This window comes from Poromitra crassiceps (genome assembly GCF_964638095.1).
Source record: "Poromitra crassiceps genome assembly, chromosome: 16".
In the NCBI taxonomy this organism is placed as follows: Eukaryota; Metazoa; Chordata; class Actinopteri; order Beryciformes; family Melamphaidae; genus Poromitra; species Poromitra crassiceps.
In genome coordinates this window covers 1,942,771-1,960,324 of record NC_139645.1, presented here as the reverse complement: position 1 = coordinate 1,960,324, position 17,554 = coordinate 1,942,771, and the positions used below count along the sequence as shown (strand labels likewise).

The window sequence follows — 17,554 nt, the reverse complement described above, 5'->3', positions numbered from 1 at the left end:
TTGCTTATCATCAAGTTAGGCAGCAGACTTGCATGTCACGATATCCCAAAATCACTATGTCATCACAATATTATGATTCTACTGAAAGATGATACGATGATATTGAATCATCGCGCCCGGCCCTCAAGTCAAGGTTAGCACTATTACTATTATTGGGAGGAGCTCTTGATGTCTCCTCTCCAGTTTGGCTGGATAGCGACTGCTCTCGCTCTACTGTCTGCCTGCCCCATTCATCTGGCAGAAGGTCCTCTCAAGGCTCTTGAGATCTAACGTCTAATCTCTCCTCCTCACTGGAAACGTCTACGCCCCTCGCTCTCATAACCTCACCTCCTCCTCACACTCCCCGTCTGGAACGTCCGGCTCTGTTCTCCGCTCACTCCTTCCTCCTGTCTAGCTGGGCTGATTCTGCTGGACCTTCCAGCTAGGCTCTCCCCTCAGAGACGTGGCACACACACCTACTAACATGCATGCTCACTGTGTGGCGGGGGGCTGTGTGAGGCAGGGTGGTGTCACCAGCCAAATCACCGGAATCAACCGTTGAAATCATGAATATTGAATTGTGTGCTGTTTATTTATTTGTGTCTGTCTTCCTCTCCTCCTACAATGACTACCCCCCCCTGCCTTGGTGAATGTGGTTATACTTGATGCAGCGTTCACCTGAAGGGGGAGCATTCTCTGGAGCGACTTGATGGCTCAAAATGACTTAGGAAGGGTTACTTTACTTACATATTTTCCACCCTCCTCTGCTTATTCCCATTTTAACTGTAGTGTAAAAAAAATACTAGAAATAGGCTTTAAGAAAAATCTCTCTCATGCTCCCTATCTATAATAATGTGTCCTGACTTCTGATGTATTTGCGTCAGAGATGGGGACTTGGACTTGAGACTTGTCCTCAAAGACTTGAGACTTGACTTTCACTTGAAGGTTCGGGACTTGTGAACAATCTTTACTTTTCTTTATTTAATTTTTTAATTTTTTTGGTGCATTAACATGAAGGAAATGTCTACTAATGTCATCTCTAATCATTCCTGCTACTGTATGCTAATAGATAAGGAGTGAAGATACAGTAGATGCTTTGAATTCCTTAGTTTTAGCTGCAGTGTTCTAAGCTGACTGGATGGTATGCATCAGATGATAGAACGCTCATCCATAAGAGACTTGAGACTTGACTTGGACTTGCAAAAAATAACTTGTGAGCATCTCTGATTTGCGTCCTTGGTGTTTCCAGGTGGAGGCGGATCTGGGCTACCCAGGAGGCAAGGCTAAAATCATCCACAAGGAGTCCGATATAATCATGGCCTTTGCCATTAATAAGGTAAGTTAGCAGTGTGGCTAAAGACACCGTGGCATCACTGCTGCATCTCTGTCCGAGTTGCTGCTGCTGCTGCTCAGTCTGACCTGTGTGTTCTCTTGATGCTTTCAGGCTAACTCCAATGAGATCGTGTTGGCCTCCACTCATGATGTTCAAGAGGTTGACGTGTCCACTCTGGTGGCTGCTCAGCCCTTCACCTGGATCGGAGAAGACTTTGACAAGGAGTCCCGCAGGTCAGACGCACGGTGGCATCATCGATGGCATCTTGTTTGTCCTCACGGGGACATTCACACACACACACACACACACACACACACACACACACACACACACACGGGGCTGTAGCAGCAAACCCCTCTGAAGAGCATGGCTCAGTGCCGTGTGGTGGCACGCTGGCAGCTGAGCTCACGGTTGTGTTTTGTTTTGCAGCTCTGACGATGTAGACTACCGCTCGTCTCACACCAACATCGCCCAGGCCAGTAGCTCCGCCCCCTTCGCACAGCAGCAGATGCAGGTCTCTTCATCCATGCCGTGGCTGGGCAGTGGGCAGACCAGCATGGGAGCCAGCGTGGTATGAGACTACACACTACTACACACTACTACACACACACACACACACACACACACACACACACACACACACACACACACACACACACACACACACACACACACACACACACACACACATATACACATACATATACACAAACACAAACACACACCCAGTCCAAATGTGACTGTAATAGGGTAGTACTACTGGTAGTTGCCAGCAGGGGGAAACTAAGATCTGTTGTGGAGCCTTCAGCCCGTCTAGGCCAGTGATTCTCTTGGACCCAAATCTGAGACTATTTTTATTGTTAGATTTTATTATGTCCAGAATTCCACGTGTATCTATATTGTAGGTAGAGAGATAACAGAGAAACTATGACCAAAATGAGTCATTTCTGCATTCTCTAAATTGTGCCCACTTCATAAATAAGGGTGAAGTTTAATAATTCATAATTTTGCTGTGGACTCTCTGGAACCCCCTTACCTCCCTGGTGGTCCCCGGACCTCATAGGGGAAGTTTGAACTTTAAGGTTGGGGGTTCACAACGCAATCTAGAGGAAACATAATAATTAGGATACCAGCAGGAGCAGGTACATTTTCATGCAATCTGGGAATCCAGGGTCTATTTCGGCACGTAAATAGACTCTGGGTTCCCAGATAGATTTTCATCTGATCCCGGAGAGGTTATTATATTATATTATTATGCACACGTTGTCTCACACATCGCCTCCTAATAAACATCAGCAAATCCAGACCAGAGCGTGCGTTTAGTTTTGTGTACATGTAGCATGTAGCTAGCCTAATGCTACATGTAGCTAGCCTAATGCTACATGTAGCTAGCCTAATGCTACATGTAGCTAGCCTAATGCTCTGCATATTGAGTGCACATTCTGCTACTCTGCCAATGCGTAGATGGTGTAGGCTAATTAAAGCAGCACACCCATTTCAACCTGATTGCAATTATAACAGGGATGCGATCTAATTCCTGAAATTTCCCACTTTTTTTCTCCCCAATTGTAATTGGCCAATTTTCCCCCCTGCTGCCACAGTCACTGCTCCACCCTCTGCCGATCTGGGGAGAGCCGAGACTAGCGTCATGCTTCCTCCGACACATGCACAATTGCCAGTCACTACTTTAGACCTGACAGGGGAAGCTTCACCTGCAGGACGTAGCACGTGGGAGGATCACGCTATTCCCACCAGTTCCCTTCCACCCCGACCAGGCGCCCCGACCGACCAGCGGAGGCGCTAGTGCAGCGACCAAGGGCACATATCCCCAATCCGGCTTTCCTCCCCCAGACACCAGCCAATCGTGCCTGTATGGACGGCTGGACGCCCGACCAAGCCGGATGTAACACGCGGGCGCGAACCTGTGACCCTCGTGTTGGTAGGCAGGGAATCTACCGCTACACTCCCCGGACGCCCGTGCTTCTCCTTTTTAGGCCTAGATATAGTCCAGAGACCCCGAGGGGAGGCGTGCACTACCCGGACAGCTGTGGACTCCACGGACGACTAGTACCGTAGTCGTTTTGTGGTATATTCAAAATATAGATAGTATTTCAATCCCTACATGCATTTTTTGCTACGGCCACCAACGCAAACTTGGCCAATGCCGGAGCCCATTTTTGAGAAGCACTGACCTAGATTTATTGAAGGCCTTAACGGTTCAAAACGTGACCATGACGGGAACATCAGAAAGGCAACTGACTTAACTGTCTTCCTCCTGCAGTGTGTGGCCCTGCATGCTTTGGCACGACTAAACAGGCCTGCTGAGTCTATGGGGGCCGATACAGAGAGTGTTTGTGTGTTGAGAGATGGACGCATTCTAAACACAGATAGGAGCAGCCCCGCGCAGACGGCTAGCCAAGGGCCACAGCTGCGTCACACACAGCCTGGGTTCTCCATGTCCCTGAGCACGGCACGGTACACTCAGCAGAGGAGGACACACAGTCTCGTACGGCTTCACTGGCTCAGAGCAGGGGGCTTCTTCTCAAGGCGAGGGGGGGATTGTAGACAGCCTCGGCTAGCTATACCTGCCGTCTACAGCTGGTTTCTCCAGAGCTTCATTCTCCAGCAGTGGAACACCACACCAAGACATCCTCCATCACTGCTACTGTACACAAATGAGTTCAGACACACCTGAAGTGGTTTCAAGTTAAAGGAACCCTCCGCGGATTTTCAACCAGCTTTGTATCGTTACAAAATCAGTCGTATATCTGAAAACTCTCAACAGTTTTGCAGGCATTGAGTTTAGGTGTGGACCAGTGATGTCATTCATCACTGGTCCACACCTAAACTCAATCAAATCTCAATAACTGTCAAACTAAATGAATTGCTGCTAAACTGTTCCATTGAAAGTGACTGTTTTGATGGCGCTGTTTTTCAGATCATGAAGAGGAATCTAAACAATGTGAAGAGAATGACATCCCACCCCATATATCAGTATTGTAAGTACACACACACACACACACACACACACACTCTTTCCCCAAATACTGTACACCTCTCTTCTCCTCTCTCATCTCTCTCTCTCTCTCTCTCGGTTTGTTAATCTCTCTGTCCCCGTCTTGTTTACTCTTCCTCCCTCTCTCTTTCCATGTGTGTGTGCATGCACATGTGTGTGTGCGTGCACGTGTGTGTGCGTGTGTGTGTGTGTGTGTGTGTGTGTGTGTGTGTGTGTGCATGCATGCACGTGTGTATGTGCGTGTGTGTGTGTGCGTGTGTGCGCGCGCGTCAGACATGACGGGGGCTCAGGACGGCAGTGTGAGGATGTTTGAGTGGAACAGACCTCAGCAGCTCATCTGCTTCAGACAAGCAGGCAACGCCAGAGTCACCCGCCTCTACTTCAACTCCCAGGGGAACAAGGTGCACACACACACACACACACACACACACACACACACACACACACACATCAGTCACACACACACACACACACACACACACACACACACACACACATCAGTCACACACACACACACACACACACACACACACATCAGTCACACACACACACACACACACACACACATCAGTCACACACACACACACACACACACATCAGTCACACACACACACACACACACACACACACACACACACATCAGTCACACACACACACACACACACACACACACACACACACACACACACACGTCACACTATGTTTTGTCTATTCTGTGTGGTGGTTGTGATTTTGTTGTGATCTTTCTATTGTAGTGTGGAGTTGCCGATGGAGAAGGCTTCCTCAGTCTCTGGCAGGTCAACCAGACATCCTCCAACCCCAAACCCTATCTGGTGAGGGTACCAACCCATCATCCACCCACACACACCCACCCCATCCAGGGCCCTGTGAAATCAGTTTTATTTTATTTTTCCAAATTCCACTTTATTTTTATTTTTCCCCCCCAAATTACGTTTTTCCATTTTAATTGGGGTTGAATTTTTCATGTTTTGATCACTTGGCCGTCTCAGACAGCCGCCTGTTCGACATGTGAAAACCAAGTTGTGAGGAGACGTAAGGGTCCCACGCCAGACCGACCCCCCTCTCAAAACACCCCAATCGAAAACGTGACTATTTCTCTAGGCCTATTTTACAATTATGAATTAATTTAGGTTATTACAATAATTAGGCCTACTTCTTCTTCTTTATCAGTTTCAGCCAAATTATGGAAAATCCTGCAATATTTCACATTCCGTGACCCCGTAGGCGTTTCCTGCATTGCGCAAATCATGGAGCTCTAGCTGTCACACACCCAAGCATGTGGATGCTAGCCGGTACAAGACATGAGACAAAATGTGAATCATGACAATCGAACACCATTGTTGATTAATCATCCTTGTCATGTTTTTGTTTGTTTTTCTTCTTCTTGCTCCTCCTCCCACCAGAGCTGGCAGTGCCACACTAAGACCTGTGGAGACTTTGCCTTCATCACCTCCTCCAGCCTCATCGCCACAGCCGGGCAGTCCAACGACAGCAGGTCAGCATCAGCACCCGATCTACTGAGGCTGGAGTATTTAGATCTACTGAGGCTGGAGTATTTAGATCTACTGAGGCTGGAGTATTTAGATCTACTGAGGCTGGAGTATTTAGATCTACTGAGGCTGGAGTATTTAGATCTACTGAGGCTGGAGTATTTAGATCTACTGAGGCTGGAGTATTTAGATCTACTGAGGCTGGAGTATTTAGATCTACTGAGGCTGGAGTATTTAGATCTACTGGGGCTGGAGTATTTAGATCTACTGAGGCTGGAGTATTTAGATCTACTGAGGCTGGAGTATTTAGATCTACTGAGGCTGGAGTATTTAGATCTACTGGGCTGGAGTATTTAGATCTACTGGGGCTGGAGTATTTAGATCTACTGAGGCTGGAGTATTTAGATCTACTGAGGCTGGAGTATTTAGATCTACTGAGGCTGGAGTATTTAGATCTACTGAGGCTGGAGTGTTTAGATCTACTGAGGCTGGAGTATTTAGATCTACTGAGGCTGGAGTATTTAGATCTACTGAGGCTGGAGTGTTTAGGTCTACTGGGGCTGGAGTATTTAGATCTACTGAGGCTCGAGTATTTAGATCTACTGAGGCTGAAGTATTTAGATCTACTGGGCTGGAGTATTTAGATCTACTGAGGCCGGAGTGTTTAGGTCTACTGGGGCTGGAGTATTTAGATCTACTGAGGCTCGAGTATTTAGATCTACTGAGGCTGAAGTATTTAGATCTACTGGGCTGGAGTATTTAGATCTACTGAGGCTGGAGTGTTTAGGTCTACTGGGGCTGGAGTATTTAGATCTACTGAGGCTCGAGTATTTAGATCTACTGAGGCTGAAGTATTTAGATCTACTGGGCTGGAGTATTTAGATCTACTGAGGCCGGAGTATTTAGATCTACTGAGGCTGGAGTATTTAGATCTACTGAGGCTGGAGTATTTAGATCTACTGAGGCTGGAGTATTTAGATCTACTGAGGCTGGAGTATTTAGATCTACTGAGGCTGGAGTGTTTAGGTCTACTGGGGCTGGAGTATTTAGATCTACTGAGGCTCGAGTATTTAGATCTACTGAGGCTGGAGTATTTAGATCTACTGGGCTGGAGTATTTAGATCTACTGAGGCCGGAGTATTTAGATCTACTGAGGCTCGAGTATTTAGATCTACTGAGGCTGGAGTATTTAGATCTACTGAGGCTGGAGTATTTAGATCTACTGAGGCTGGAGTATTTAGATCTACTGAGGCTGGAGTATTTAGATCTACTGGGGCTGGAGTATTTAGATCTACTGAGGCTGGAGTATTTAGATCTACTGAGGCTGGAGTATTTAGATCTACTGAGGCTGGAGTATTTAGATCTACTGAGGCTGGAGTATTTAGGTCTACTGGGGCTGGAGTATTTAGATCTACTGAGGCTGGAGTATTTAGATCTACTGAGGCTGGAGTATTTAGATCTACTGAGGCTGGAGTATTTAGATCTACTGAGGCTGGAGTATTTAGATCTACTGAGGCTGGAGTGTTTAGGTCTACTGGGGCTGGAGTATTTAGATCTACTGAGGCTCGAGTATTTAGATCTACTGAGGCTGAAGTATTTAGATCTACTGGGCTGGAGTATTTAGATCTACTGAGGCCGGAGTATTTAGATCTACTGAGGCTGGAGTATTTAGATCTACTGAGGCTGGAGTATTTAGATCTACTGAGGCTGGAGTATTTAGATCTACTGAGGCTGGAGTATTTAGATCTACTGAGGCTGGAGTGTTTAGGTCTACTGGGGCTGGAGTATTTAGATCTACTGAGGCTCGAGTATTTAGATCTACTGAGGCTGGAGTATTTAGATCTACTGGGCTGGAGTATTTAGATCTACTGAGGCTCGAGTATTTAGATCTACTGAGGCTGGAGTATTTAGATCTACTGGGGCTGGAGTATTTAGATCTACTGGGGCTGGAGTATTTAGATCTACTGGGGCTGGAGTATTTAGATCTACTGAGGCTGGAGTATTTAGATCTACTGGGCTGGAGTATTTAGATCTACTGAGGCCGGAGTATTTAGATCTACTGAGGCTGGAGTATTTAGATCTACTGAGGCTGGAGTATTTAGATCTACTGAGGCTGGAGTATTTAGATCTACTGAGGCTCGAGTATTTATCCAACGCTGCTCTTTGTTTACCCGTCGTCATTCTTTGACTCATATCTGCCTCATGGTTTCCTTTTCTCTGCAGAAATGTTTGCCTGTGGGATACTCTGATTTCACCCAGCAACACGATGGTCCACGGTAAGAAACCCTCAACGCTTCAAACACACCACAAGTTGAAACCTTTTGTCACAGTTTGTGTGGTCGTCAAGTTTCAAATGAATGTCCTCCGTCTCATCAGCGTTCCCCTGCCACGAGAACGGCGCCACTGTGCTGCAGTACGCTCCCAAGCAGCAGTTGCTGATCAGCGGGGGCAGGAAGGGCTTTGTGTGCGTGTTCGACGTGCGCCAGCGGCAGCTGCTGCACACGTTCCAGGCCCACGACTCGGCCGTCAAGGCCCTGGCGCTGGATGCCTCCGAGGACTTCTTTGTCACCGGCTCCGCAGAGGGCAACATGAAGGTGACTCACCCACTGCCCTGACACAACACATTAGCAGTTACATGTCAGGCATCGCCCGTGGACAGAAGATGAGTGCTTCACCCTGCTAGGACCCTACTAGATATACATCTCCAGCGGTTCCTCTGGAATCTGTGTCCCCGTGTGTCCTAGTTTTCTCTTGTAGCTTTGTCTCTCTCTGTCTCCCTCTCTACTTTCCCCACTTGTCTCAATAAAGGACCAGTACAGATCTTGTACAGTCTCTCACAGCAACGACATGAAGACCTCATTAATGATCGGTTCACTTGAATGGGATCTCAGCCCTCCGGCTCCCTAGTTGATCAGTATGTAGCTGTCCTGTGGAGAAGGTGGTAACATTAAGCCACTATACTTAACCCACACATTAGCCACTTAGAAAATAGGCCAAGTTGATGCATGAATACAATATTTTAAGTGATTCTCTCAGTTACAACACTGCGGTGTTACAACACTGCGGTGTTACAACACTGCGGTGTTGTAACACTGCGGTGTTACCACACTGCGGTGTTACCATAGCGCTTTATGGCAGGGACAGACTACCTGACGGTGGTCAGTAGGGGTGCTCCGATCCGGCTAAGCCACGATCCGATCCGATTCCGATTCCTGGGGTCACGATCCGATTCCAGAATCGATTCTCGATTCCAACGATTCTCGATTCCAGAATCTAGAATCGATTCTCAATTATGTAGTTATATATTTCAATAACACACAAAGGTAAATATAAGACAAAAAATGACAAATGTATTAATGCTGAACTTCAAATTCAACTTCTGTATTACAGTCAGGGCCTAAATTCATTTTGCAAACTAGGGGGGAATTCCCCCCTTATGTTCTTCAGATCAGAAGATGGATTTATAGGCTGGGGGGGATCTGTAGACTTTGAGAAGGATTTATAGATTTTGGGGGGAATACATTAACCAGAGTTCTTAAGTGCAAGAGGTGGTGGCACCGTGGCAGTACAGTACACAAATGACATGAACATTTGGACACTTATTCAGCCGGTATCTTGCATGTTGCGTTCAGGTGCACTGTAAAAAAAAACAACGATTTTAAGAATCGATTCTTGGGAGTTTGGAATCGATCCAGGAATCGTGGCATTAAGAATCGCGATCCTTTCAGAATCGATTTTTTGGGGCACCCCTAGTGGTCAGTCGTCAGTCTCTGTTCCGTTCACACTGCACAACTGTCTGTGCTGTAATCAGTCTTTGAGTGGTTGTGGTTTTGACACGATATGACTGAGCTGCGACACATTACAAGATATTCCACCAGGAGAATCCCTGACGAGTCCACAAACACAGTCTCACACCGGCTTTATTCTTTCTAAACACACTCGCACCATATAACTAATCACTCTTCACAGTTGGTTCATGGGCACTAGGCATTAGGGTTGCCAGGTGGATTCCAATATCCTATTAACTCATTTTAAAGTTAAGATTTCACAATAAAACAAGACCTTCTTGTTTTTATTTTTTTGCCCACGACGCCATTGTAAATAAGAATTTGTTCTTAATGACTTCCCTGGTTAAATAAAGGTTAAATCAAATAAATCAAATGTCCTGCCACCATGGTCTTGTTTACAGGACATATCATCATGGTGGACTCTGTCTCATACCTCATACTTACATTACAGGTGATCATCTGAATAGATTTCAGAGCACCTTCCTGCATCATTTTGTATTGTGAGGAAAAAGTGATTTTCTTGAAACTAGTATATAAATGCCTTAATGCTTTAGCAAAGGGTTTGCAGAGTACCTGTTCATGTTAATACTATGTCGAGAGAAATATTTGCTAATTGATGCGTTAATTGTCCCTGTTCTATCTCCCTCCAGGTGTGGAAGATAGCGGGTCACGGGCTCATGCACTCGTTCAGCACCGAGCACGCCAAGCAGTCCATCTTCCGCAACATCGGCGCCGGCGTCATGCAGGTGGAGACCCGGCCCGGCAACCGCATCTTCACGTGCGGCGCGGACGGCACGCTGAAGATGAGAGTCCTCCCCGACCGGTACAACATCCCCAACAGCATCTTGGACGGCCTGTAACGCCTCGTTCCACTGAGAGAGAAAACACTCATACGTAACACACCGTTACAGACATATGTAACACTCGCTAGACATCAAATGGTTTGAATTGACGGCAGGAAGTCAAGTAGTCAAGAGATCAGCGTGCTTTTGGCAGCTTTCTGAGTGTGCACTGTTCCACGGGTTTACAGTTAACCTAAATCATATCCAGAGTGATAAACGGAGCTGCAAATCATTCCCCCCCCCCCCCCCCCCCCAAAAGCTGAAAGCAAAGAGTTACAAAGCAAAAGGTATCATACTTGATTTTAAAAGCTAGATTTATTGTCATTTTATTGAAGAATCTCTACTCGTAGAGTGTGTCCATAGGGAAGCTATGCATGTCCTGTTCTCGTTACGCGGTGCAATCACAGGTCTATTGATAGTGCTGTGTACAAGTGCTCAAGCAAACATTTTAAAAGTGTGTAACTGTCGTCATTTTGTGCCCACAGCTGAAAATCTCTTAGCATCTACTTTAACCAGCACTGTGGTTTGTTATTAAGTCAGTGGTTTCCGGTGTGAATCAAGTTGTTGGAATCTGCATTTTGTTTCACTGGTTTCTTCCCCCCCTCCCCCGGCTTTTCTCTGTCCTTTATGGAAGAGTTGATGGCGCATTGCTCCTATAGTGACCCTCCCCCCCTCCTCCTCCCCTCTCTCTTCCCTATTTCACTGGCTGCCCCGGTCACACACTCCGGCCTCTCCTGGTTCTGGAGTCGTGTGCTCACTCTGCTGTGTCCGCCATCCGTACGCCTGCCCGCCCACCTGCCCTCAAATGCCTGTTTGTGTGGCAGAGTCACTGCTAGAACATTCCTGTTTGGAAGATGATGTGTTTTACTCCTGTGACTGTGGTTTCAATGTTCTCCATCTGTCTGGTCCAAACCCAAAACGCCCACCCACCCTGAGCAGAAACACAAAGGTTCACTTCTGGTTTTGCACAAGATAGTTTTCTCTCTTTTTTTTTTTGTATGTTATTTAAATTATTTATACGTTTGTGTTTTGTTTGTTTGGTCCACGATTCCTTTGTAAAACTATTGGTATTTATGTTTAACTTATTGCCTTTTATGTTAGGAATGTAAGGGGTTTTACTGTATCTGACTGGAAGATAGTGCAACATGGTAAACTGTATGTACGTGTGCGTTACCTCGCTAGTTGTTTTTACCGTTTCATCCATAAGGAATAGATATTTGCACTCAAAAATCTGGAGACACTATAAAAGTTTATTTCAAATAAATAGGTGATTGAAGAAGAAACTGTTATATACAAATGAATGTCTGGCTTTATTTGGCCTAAGTAGTAAAAAGTTTGAAATAGTTTTAATATATAAATTATATATATATATATATATATGAATTACCACAACAGCTTGTACAAACATGAAAGCCTTTTCTTTATTTTTGGTTTGTATCATACCAGCTGGATTAGTTGTATCTTTTGTTAAGTGTATGTATGGTATTTATTAAAGAGATTTGTGTTTCTCTCCCTCTTTCTGCCCACTATGTGATGTGTACTGTATGGGTTGTGTGTGTGTGTGTACTGTATGTATGGATTGTGTGTGTGTGTGTGTCTGTGTCTTAATGCAAATATGAAGTCAACTACATGGGAAGACACTTACTAGGGCACTTGAGTCTGGAGGTGTTTGTGAGAACAGGTCAGAGTTTTAACCTTTGTAAAGTGAATAAATTATTTTTTTATCAGGGTGATTTTTTTCCCCCTTTCTTTTTCTGTCAATAGTAATAATTAGCAATGACCAAGCATCCTGCTGCTTCACCAGAAAAACAGGTGGACTGTAGTATGTGTAATATTATACGCATGTACAAAATATTAGGGGGCATCAGAAATAGTCCTGAAACTGTCCATATAAAAAAAAATGCAACATTACATGCAAATACAGGAAAGAACAATAATATACACAGTTATGAGTTCAACTTATATAAATCATACAATGATTGATACATAAATAAAACCTTTTCACACGGTTAGTTGCTCCATAACCTCACATGTACAAATACAGCACTAATATTTACTTTTGACACCATAATTGTTGGGTGAGAGCTTGATGTCCTTATTTTAATGATATTGTGATATATATATTATATTTATATATTATAGTTATATTATATAGTTATATATATATATGAACTGATTTCAGCTGGAGCTGATGGTTGAGTCCTTGAATAGACGACTGGCAGGGAAAACCTAAATGTGAACGCCCGCTTTCCTCAGATATGAATATTCAGTAGGGATAGTTCACCCAAAAATGAAAATTCTGTCATCTACTCACCCTCGTGCCAAATGAAACGGGTGAAGTCTGTAACAGGGAGGTTGCCACTGCAGCACAACTCCTCCAAAACAACTGAAGTCAATCAATGGGGACCAGTAGAGATCCCAAACAAAAACACAGTGTGAGCACAACTCAATCAAAACTTCAACTTAGGTGCGCAGTCAAAGAAAACTAAATTAAAATGGCCAGCTCTCTCAATGTCCTTTTCATCTTTTTATCAATCTGAGAGCAATATAACGCATGCATTTCAATAAGTCGCCTTCACTGGTGATGTAGATGACGGAATTAAAGATTCTGGGTGAACTATTCTTCTTCAGAAATGCACTGACACATGCTGCTGTCACATGAAAACCTCTTATCTCATCACATCATCTCTCCATGAACTAAGAACAATGGTCGTGGTCTTAAAGGAACACTCTGCCCATTTCCAACCAGCTTTGTATCATTAGAACATCAGTAGTATATCAGGAAACTGTAAACTGTTTTGAAGTCTGTCATTTAATTTGACAGTTATTGAGTTGAGTTATTATTGAGTGTTAAAGTGTGGACCAGTGACATCACTGGTCCACACTAACTCAAATTAATAACTCATTAACTCAAATCAACTCTCAATAACTGTCAAACTAGATGAATGTCTTCAAAACCGTCATCTAGTTTGACAGTTATTGAGAGTTGATTTGAGTCAATGAGTTATTAATTTGAGTTAGTGTGGACCAGTGATGTCACTGGTCCACACTTTAACACTCAATAACTGTCAAATTAAATGACAGACTTCAAAACAGTTTACAGTTTTCTGATATACTACTGATGTTCTAATGATACAAAGCTGGTTGAAAATGGGCGGAGTGTTCCTTTAAGCTTTATATTATTACCTTCATGCCTTCCTGAGGTTATCCAGTGGTGGTTGAAAGGGTTTGAGGTGGCAGAGTGTTTCAACCCATAGAGAGAATTAAGAGCTATCACTCCAGTGTGCTGACTAGGGCTGTCAAAATTGGCCCACAATTATATTGGAATATTCCTTCTAAACAAAACATATTCGTTCCGAATACTTTTGCGTGTGTGCGTGCGTGTCCATACAATGGCAAACCAATACTACTAACTACTTGGTATATTTATTTAAACATGTTTTTTTCTCCAACATAAACATAGTTTTTTCCCCACATTTATTCAGTCAGTACTAATACAGTAGTAGCCTACAGTTTTGTAATGTTTTTAAATAACCAGGCAAACAATGTATGTTTTTATGTTGCCCTCTTGGCCAGGTTTTTTTTACCTGGATAAATGTAAAAAATAAATATATAAAAACAATAACAATAACAATAATAATAATAATAATAATAGTAATAATACATTTGAATGTTAATTTTTCATATTCGAATATTCTTTTCATTTTTATTTTTGAATAGCCTATACTGTATATTCGAATGTAGAATATTCTGACAGCTCTACTGCTGATGTGAACCTCTTTCTCTCTGTGTGGAATGTTTCAAAGTTTTTGAGATGTGCAGACGTTTTCTAATTTATTAAACCCATAGAGAAACATGTAATGTTACAAGGTTTTCACACCACAGCAGCAATACAGAATAAAACCAGATGATAGTATATGATATCCATATCTGCTGGTCTTTCATGATCAGATATAGTGTTGTAGACTAGAGGCTGAGGTGCTCAGTCGTCAGAGACGAAGTGGACCACATAGAGGCGGACGTAGCTGTGGTCCCATACATACAGCTGTCTGTCCTTGGGGCTGTAGGAGAGCATGGCCAGCACCCCGCCTGGTGACCTCAGGTCAAAGGTCACGTTGACCGGTTTGCCCTTCAGCAGGTCGAAGGCGAAGGTGACCCTGGTGTCCTTGGTGTCGGTGACGTACAGAACCCCGCAGGCGATGAAGGCGTTGCCGGCCTTGGTGCGGGGGTACGTCGTGTTCATGTAGGAGGTGACGGAGAAGGTCTTCTGGTCCAGCTGGGCCACCATGACGCTCTCATCCACACTGGAGGCAAAGATCAGCCACAGGCCGTTCTCATCCGCCGCCAGTTTGAAGTAGGTCTTGGAGTTGTGGAGCAGGTAGGAGAGGTTGTGGTACAAAGCGTTGTCTATAGCCAGAGTGTGAAGCCTCTTGGACCGCAGGTCAAATCTGTGAACAGAAAGGATGAACCTGAAAGTCACCTTTTAGGAAATGACTCAAAGTATCTGATATTTACTGTACTTACGGTAAGTATAAAGTATAAGTAAAGTAAATGCTATTAATAAAAAAGCAAGCAGTCATTGTCGATTCTACTCATGTAGCCTACATGTCCATCCGACATGCCTGGGCCCTGGGCTTGAGTAGAAATCTTCTTCTTGAGTTTTATAGCAGTTCGCAAACAACATTACGGTGCATCACCGCCATTACTGGAATTGAGTGTGGATCGTGATTAAAGTAACTTGCAAGCTAGGAGCACTGATTCGCCAAACCTGCTTGCTGGCAGGCTACCAAATTTCTTCTGATTTTATTTTGTAGTAACGAGTAACTAAGATGCTTAGGGGAAATGTATTGGAGTAAAAGTATACATTTTATTTAGGAAATGTAGTGGAGTAAAAGTGGAAGTTGACAATATAAATACTCAAGTAAAGTACAGATACTCCCCCCCAAAAATATTTAAGTACCGTACTGTACCAAAGTATTAATACTTTGTTACATTACCTACACCACTGGAAACGTATTAGTGGAAAGTTATTAACCTAATGGGATAACAACAGCAGAGCATTTAACGTTGCATCACATACTGTGAAAGTGACCCTTTACCTGCCGATGCTGGAGGTGCCAGCAATATGATAGTAGAAGGAGCCGTTGTGGACGGTGTGGCCGCAGCCCTGATAGAACTTCCTGACATCCACAATGTCACTGCTGCTGTTCTGGAAGGAGGCGATGCTTTTATACTCCTTCACCACACGACCTGGAGAGCACAGAGGCAGTGATTCATTCTAACTCTGAAACAAAGTTGGAGATGGTGGAGGAGGAGGAGTGCTGGTGATTGAGTGGTTGAGGAGGTGAGCCAGCAAGCTACATGGGGGGGCTGAAAAAATAAGATATTTTAAGGTCCTACAGTCTTAATGTCCCCAGTATCTCTGTCACACTGAAAGCAGCGACCTCAGTGTGGAACCCAAAGATCGATGTCCCATCTGGACTAAATAACGAGTGACTGCATCGTCACCGAGTGTCTCCATGCTGGGTTTTCACCATCTGTCCTCTGTGGAGAACCTTACCGGAGAAGTGCTCTGCCACCCATATGCGCTCATCGTTCATCTCAGACGTGTCTCTCATCCACGTGCCAAACGTGTTCTCCATCTTGGTCACATTCCTGGGGTTGATGAGGGACCTGATCAGGCAGTCTGAGGAGCAGGTGAGATAACAGCAGGCTCAAGCAGCATGATTCTCATCGCACAACAACACTGACCATCACGGGGCGCCATGTAAGCCAAACATTCTGTGGGGGCAACATTTTTGGCAGCGACCTGACATTTTTTGGCTGTTTTTCTCAAATGTTGGCTATTTGAAGAAATATTTAGAGGAATATCTTATTTTAAATTAACATTAGGATTAAGGTAAAGGTAAAGTCCCACTGATTGTCACACAATGTGTGAAATTTGTTCTCCGCATTTGACCCATCCCCTGGGGGAGCGGTGAGCAGCAGCGTGCGCCGCGCTCGGGAATCACATGGTGATTTAACCCCCCAATTCCAACCCTTTGATGCTGAGTGCCAAGCAGGGAGGCAAATGGGTCCCATTTTTATAGTCTTTGGTATGACTCGGCCGGGGATCGAACTCACGACCTCCCAGTCTCAGGGCGGACACTCAGACCACAAGGCCACTGAGCTGGTTGGATTAGACGGTTGTGATGTAATTATTCAGTTGTAACCATCAATATTTGCTCTTTTCTCATTAGGAAATAGTGTATATTTATTTAGAGATTTCTGTCAATTATTTGTGCTGTTATGGTTATTAGCTTAGTCACTCACAATACACTAGCTTCTACACTGCTGCTACATCTTAGATAGATTGTTTTAATTTCTCCTCAAAGAGGAAATTATTTTCCAAAAATCTTGCTTCACCCAACAATGTTATTCACACAAAAAGACTATAGCCACAATGCTAATTATTTTAGAGAACTGCATCGTGACCTGGAGACAAATAGAATTCAGTGTTTTGCTAACTACAGTATAACCTGGAATAGTGGTGGTAAAAACTCACTGCCATAACAGCTCTAGGCTACATGATATGTAAACAACATGATTGAGGGATGGCTAACATTACAATGCTAACTTTAGCTGCCTGCTACAAGTAGCCAACTAGCTTGCTATGCAAACTCTGCCTATAATAACTGCATTGCACAGTTATTGTACTGTAGTGTAACAGTATTTCATTTTCACATGTTTGAAAAGGGGATTGATGCTCTACTACTAACGACCGCCATGAATTTAGCATTTTTTTCTTTCTTCAAAAGATCTCAGTTTCAAGGGGCTTGACGCCTCTGCTGACCATCCACATGTATGAATGGAGGAACATCTCATATGAATGGAGGAACATCTCATATGAATGGAGGAACATCTCATATGAATGGAGGAACATCTCATATGAATGGAGGAACATCTCATATGAATGGAGGAACATCTCATACCGTTCCTCTTAGCCGGCATCTCTCGTAGTCTCACAGCCTCCATTGCAGATGAGGTCTCATCATTTGGCACACCGTGTATCAGCGCTGAAAGAGTTGGATGATGTCATGATGATG

At 44.3% G+C, this 17,554-nt stretch overlaps 2 protein-coding genes across 2 annotated transcripts in view; one reads left to right on the top strand and one right to left on the bottom strand.

The window, feature by feature from the left end:
• dmxl2 (Dmx-like 2) overlaps positions 1-12,210 on the top strand; it is a gene marked incomplete at its 5' end in the record, with an annotated part of 101,989 nt that extends 89,779 nt beyond the window's left edge. Inside the window, 10 exons of the mRNA XM_083652864.1 lie at positions 1,229-1,315; positions 1,424-1,545; positions 1,742-1,883; positions 4,251-4,311; positions 4,602-4,729; positions 5,084-5,161; positions 5,753-5,844; positions 8,063-8,115; positions 8,216-8,433; positions 10,278-12,210. Coding sequence (XP_083508990.1) covers positions 1,229-1,315; positions 1,424-1,545; positions 1,742-1,883; positions 4,251-4,311; positions 4,602-4,729; positions 5,084-5,161; positions 5,753-5,844; positions 8,063-8,115; positions 8,216-8,433; positions 10,278-10,487 — 1,191 coding nt within the window. The 3' untranslated portion in view covers positions 10,488-12,210. The remainder of the gene's footprint in view (positions 1-1,228; positions 1,316-1,423; positions 1,546-1,741; positions 1,884-4,250; positions 4,312-4,601; positions 4,730-5,083; positions 5,162-5,752; positions 5,845-8,062; positions 8,116-8,215; positions 8,434-10,277) is intronic.
• A 2,241-nt stretch (positions 12,211-14,451) lies between these two features.
• Positions 14,452-17,554, bottom strand: part of gldn (gliomedin) — a gene marked incomplete at its 3' end in the record, with an annotated part of 6,477 nt that continues 3,374 nt past the window's right edge. The window contains exons 7-10 of the mRNA XM_083653075.1: positions 17,441-17,524; positions 16,030-16,155; positions 15,569-15,719; positions 14,452-14,917 (exon numbers count right to left, since the gene is read on the bottom strand). Of these exons, the coding sequence (XP_083509201.1) occupies positions 14,452-14,917; positions 15,569-15,719; positions 16,030-16,155; positions 17,441-17,524 (827 nt within the window). The remainder of the gene's footprint in view (positions 14,918-15,568; positions 15,720-16,029; positions 16,156-17,440; positions 17,525-17,554) is intronic.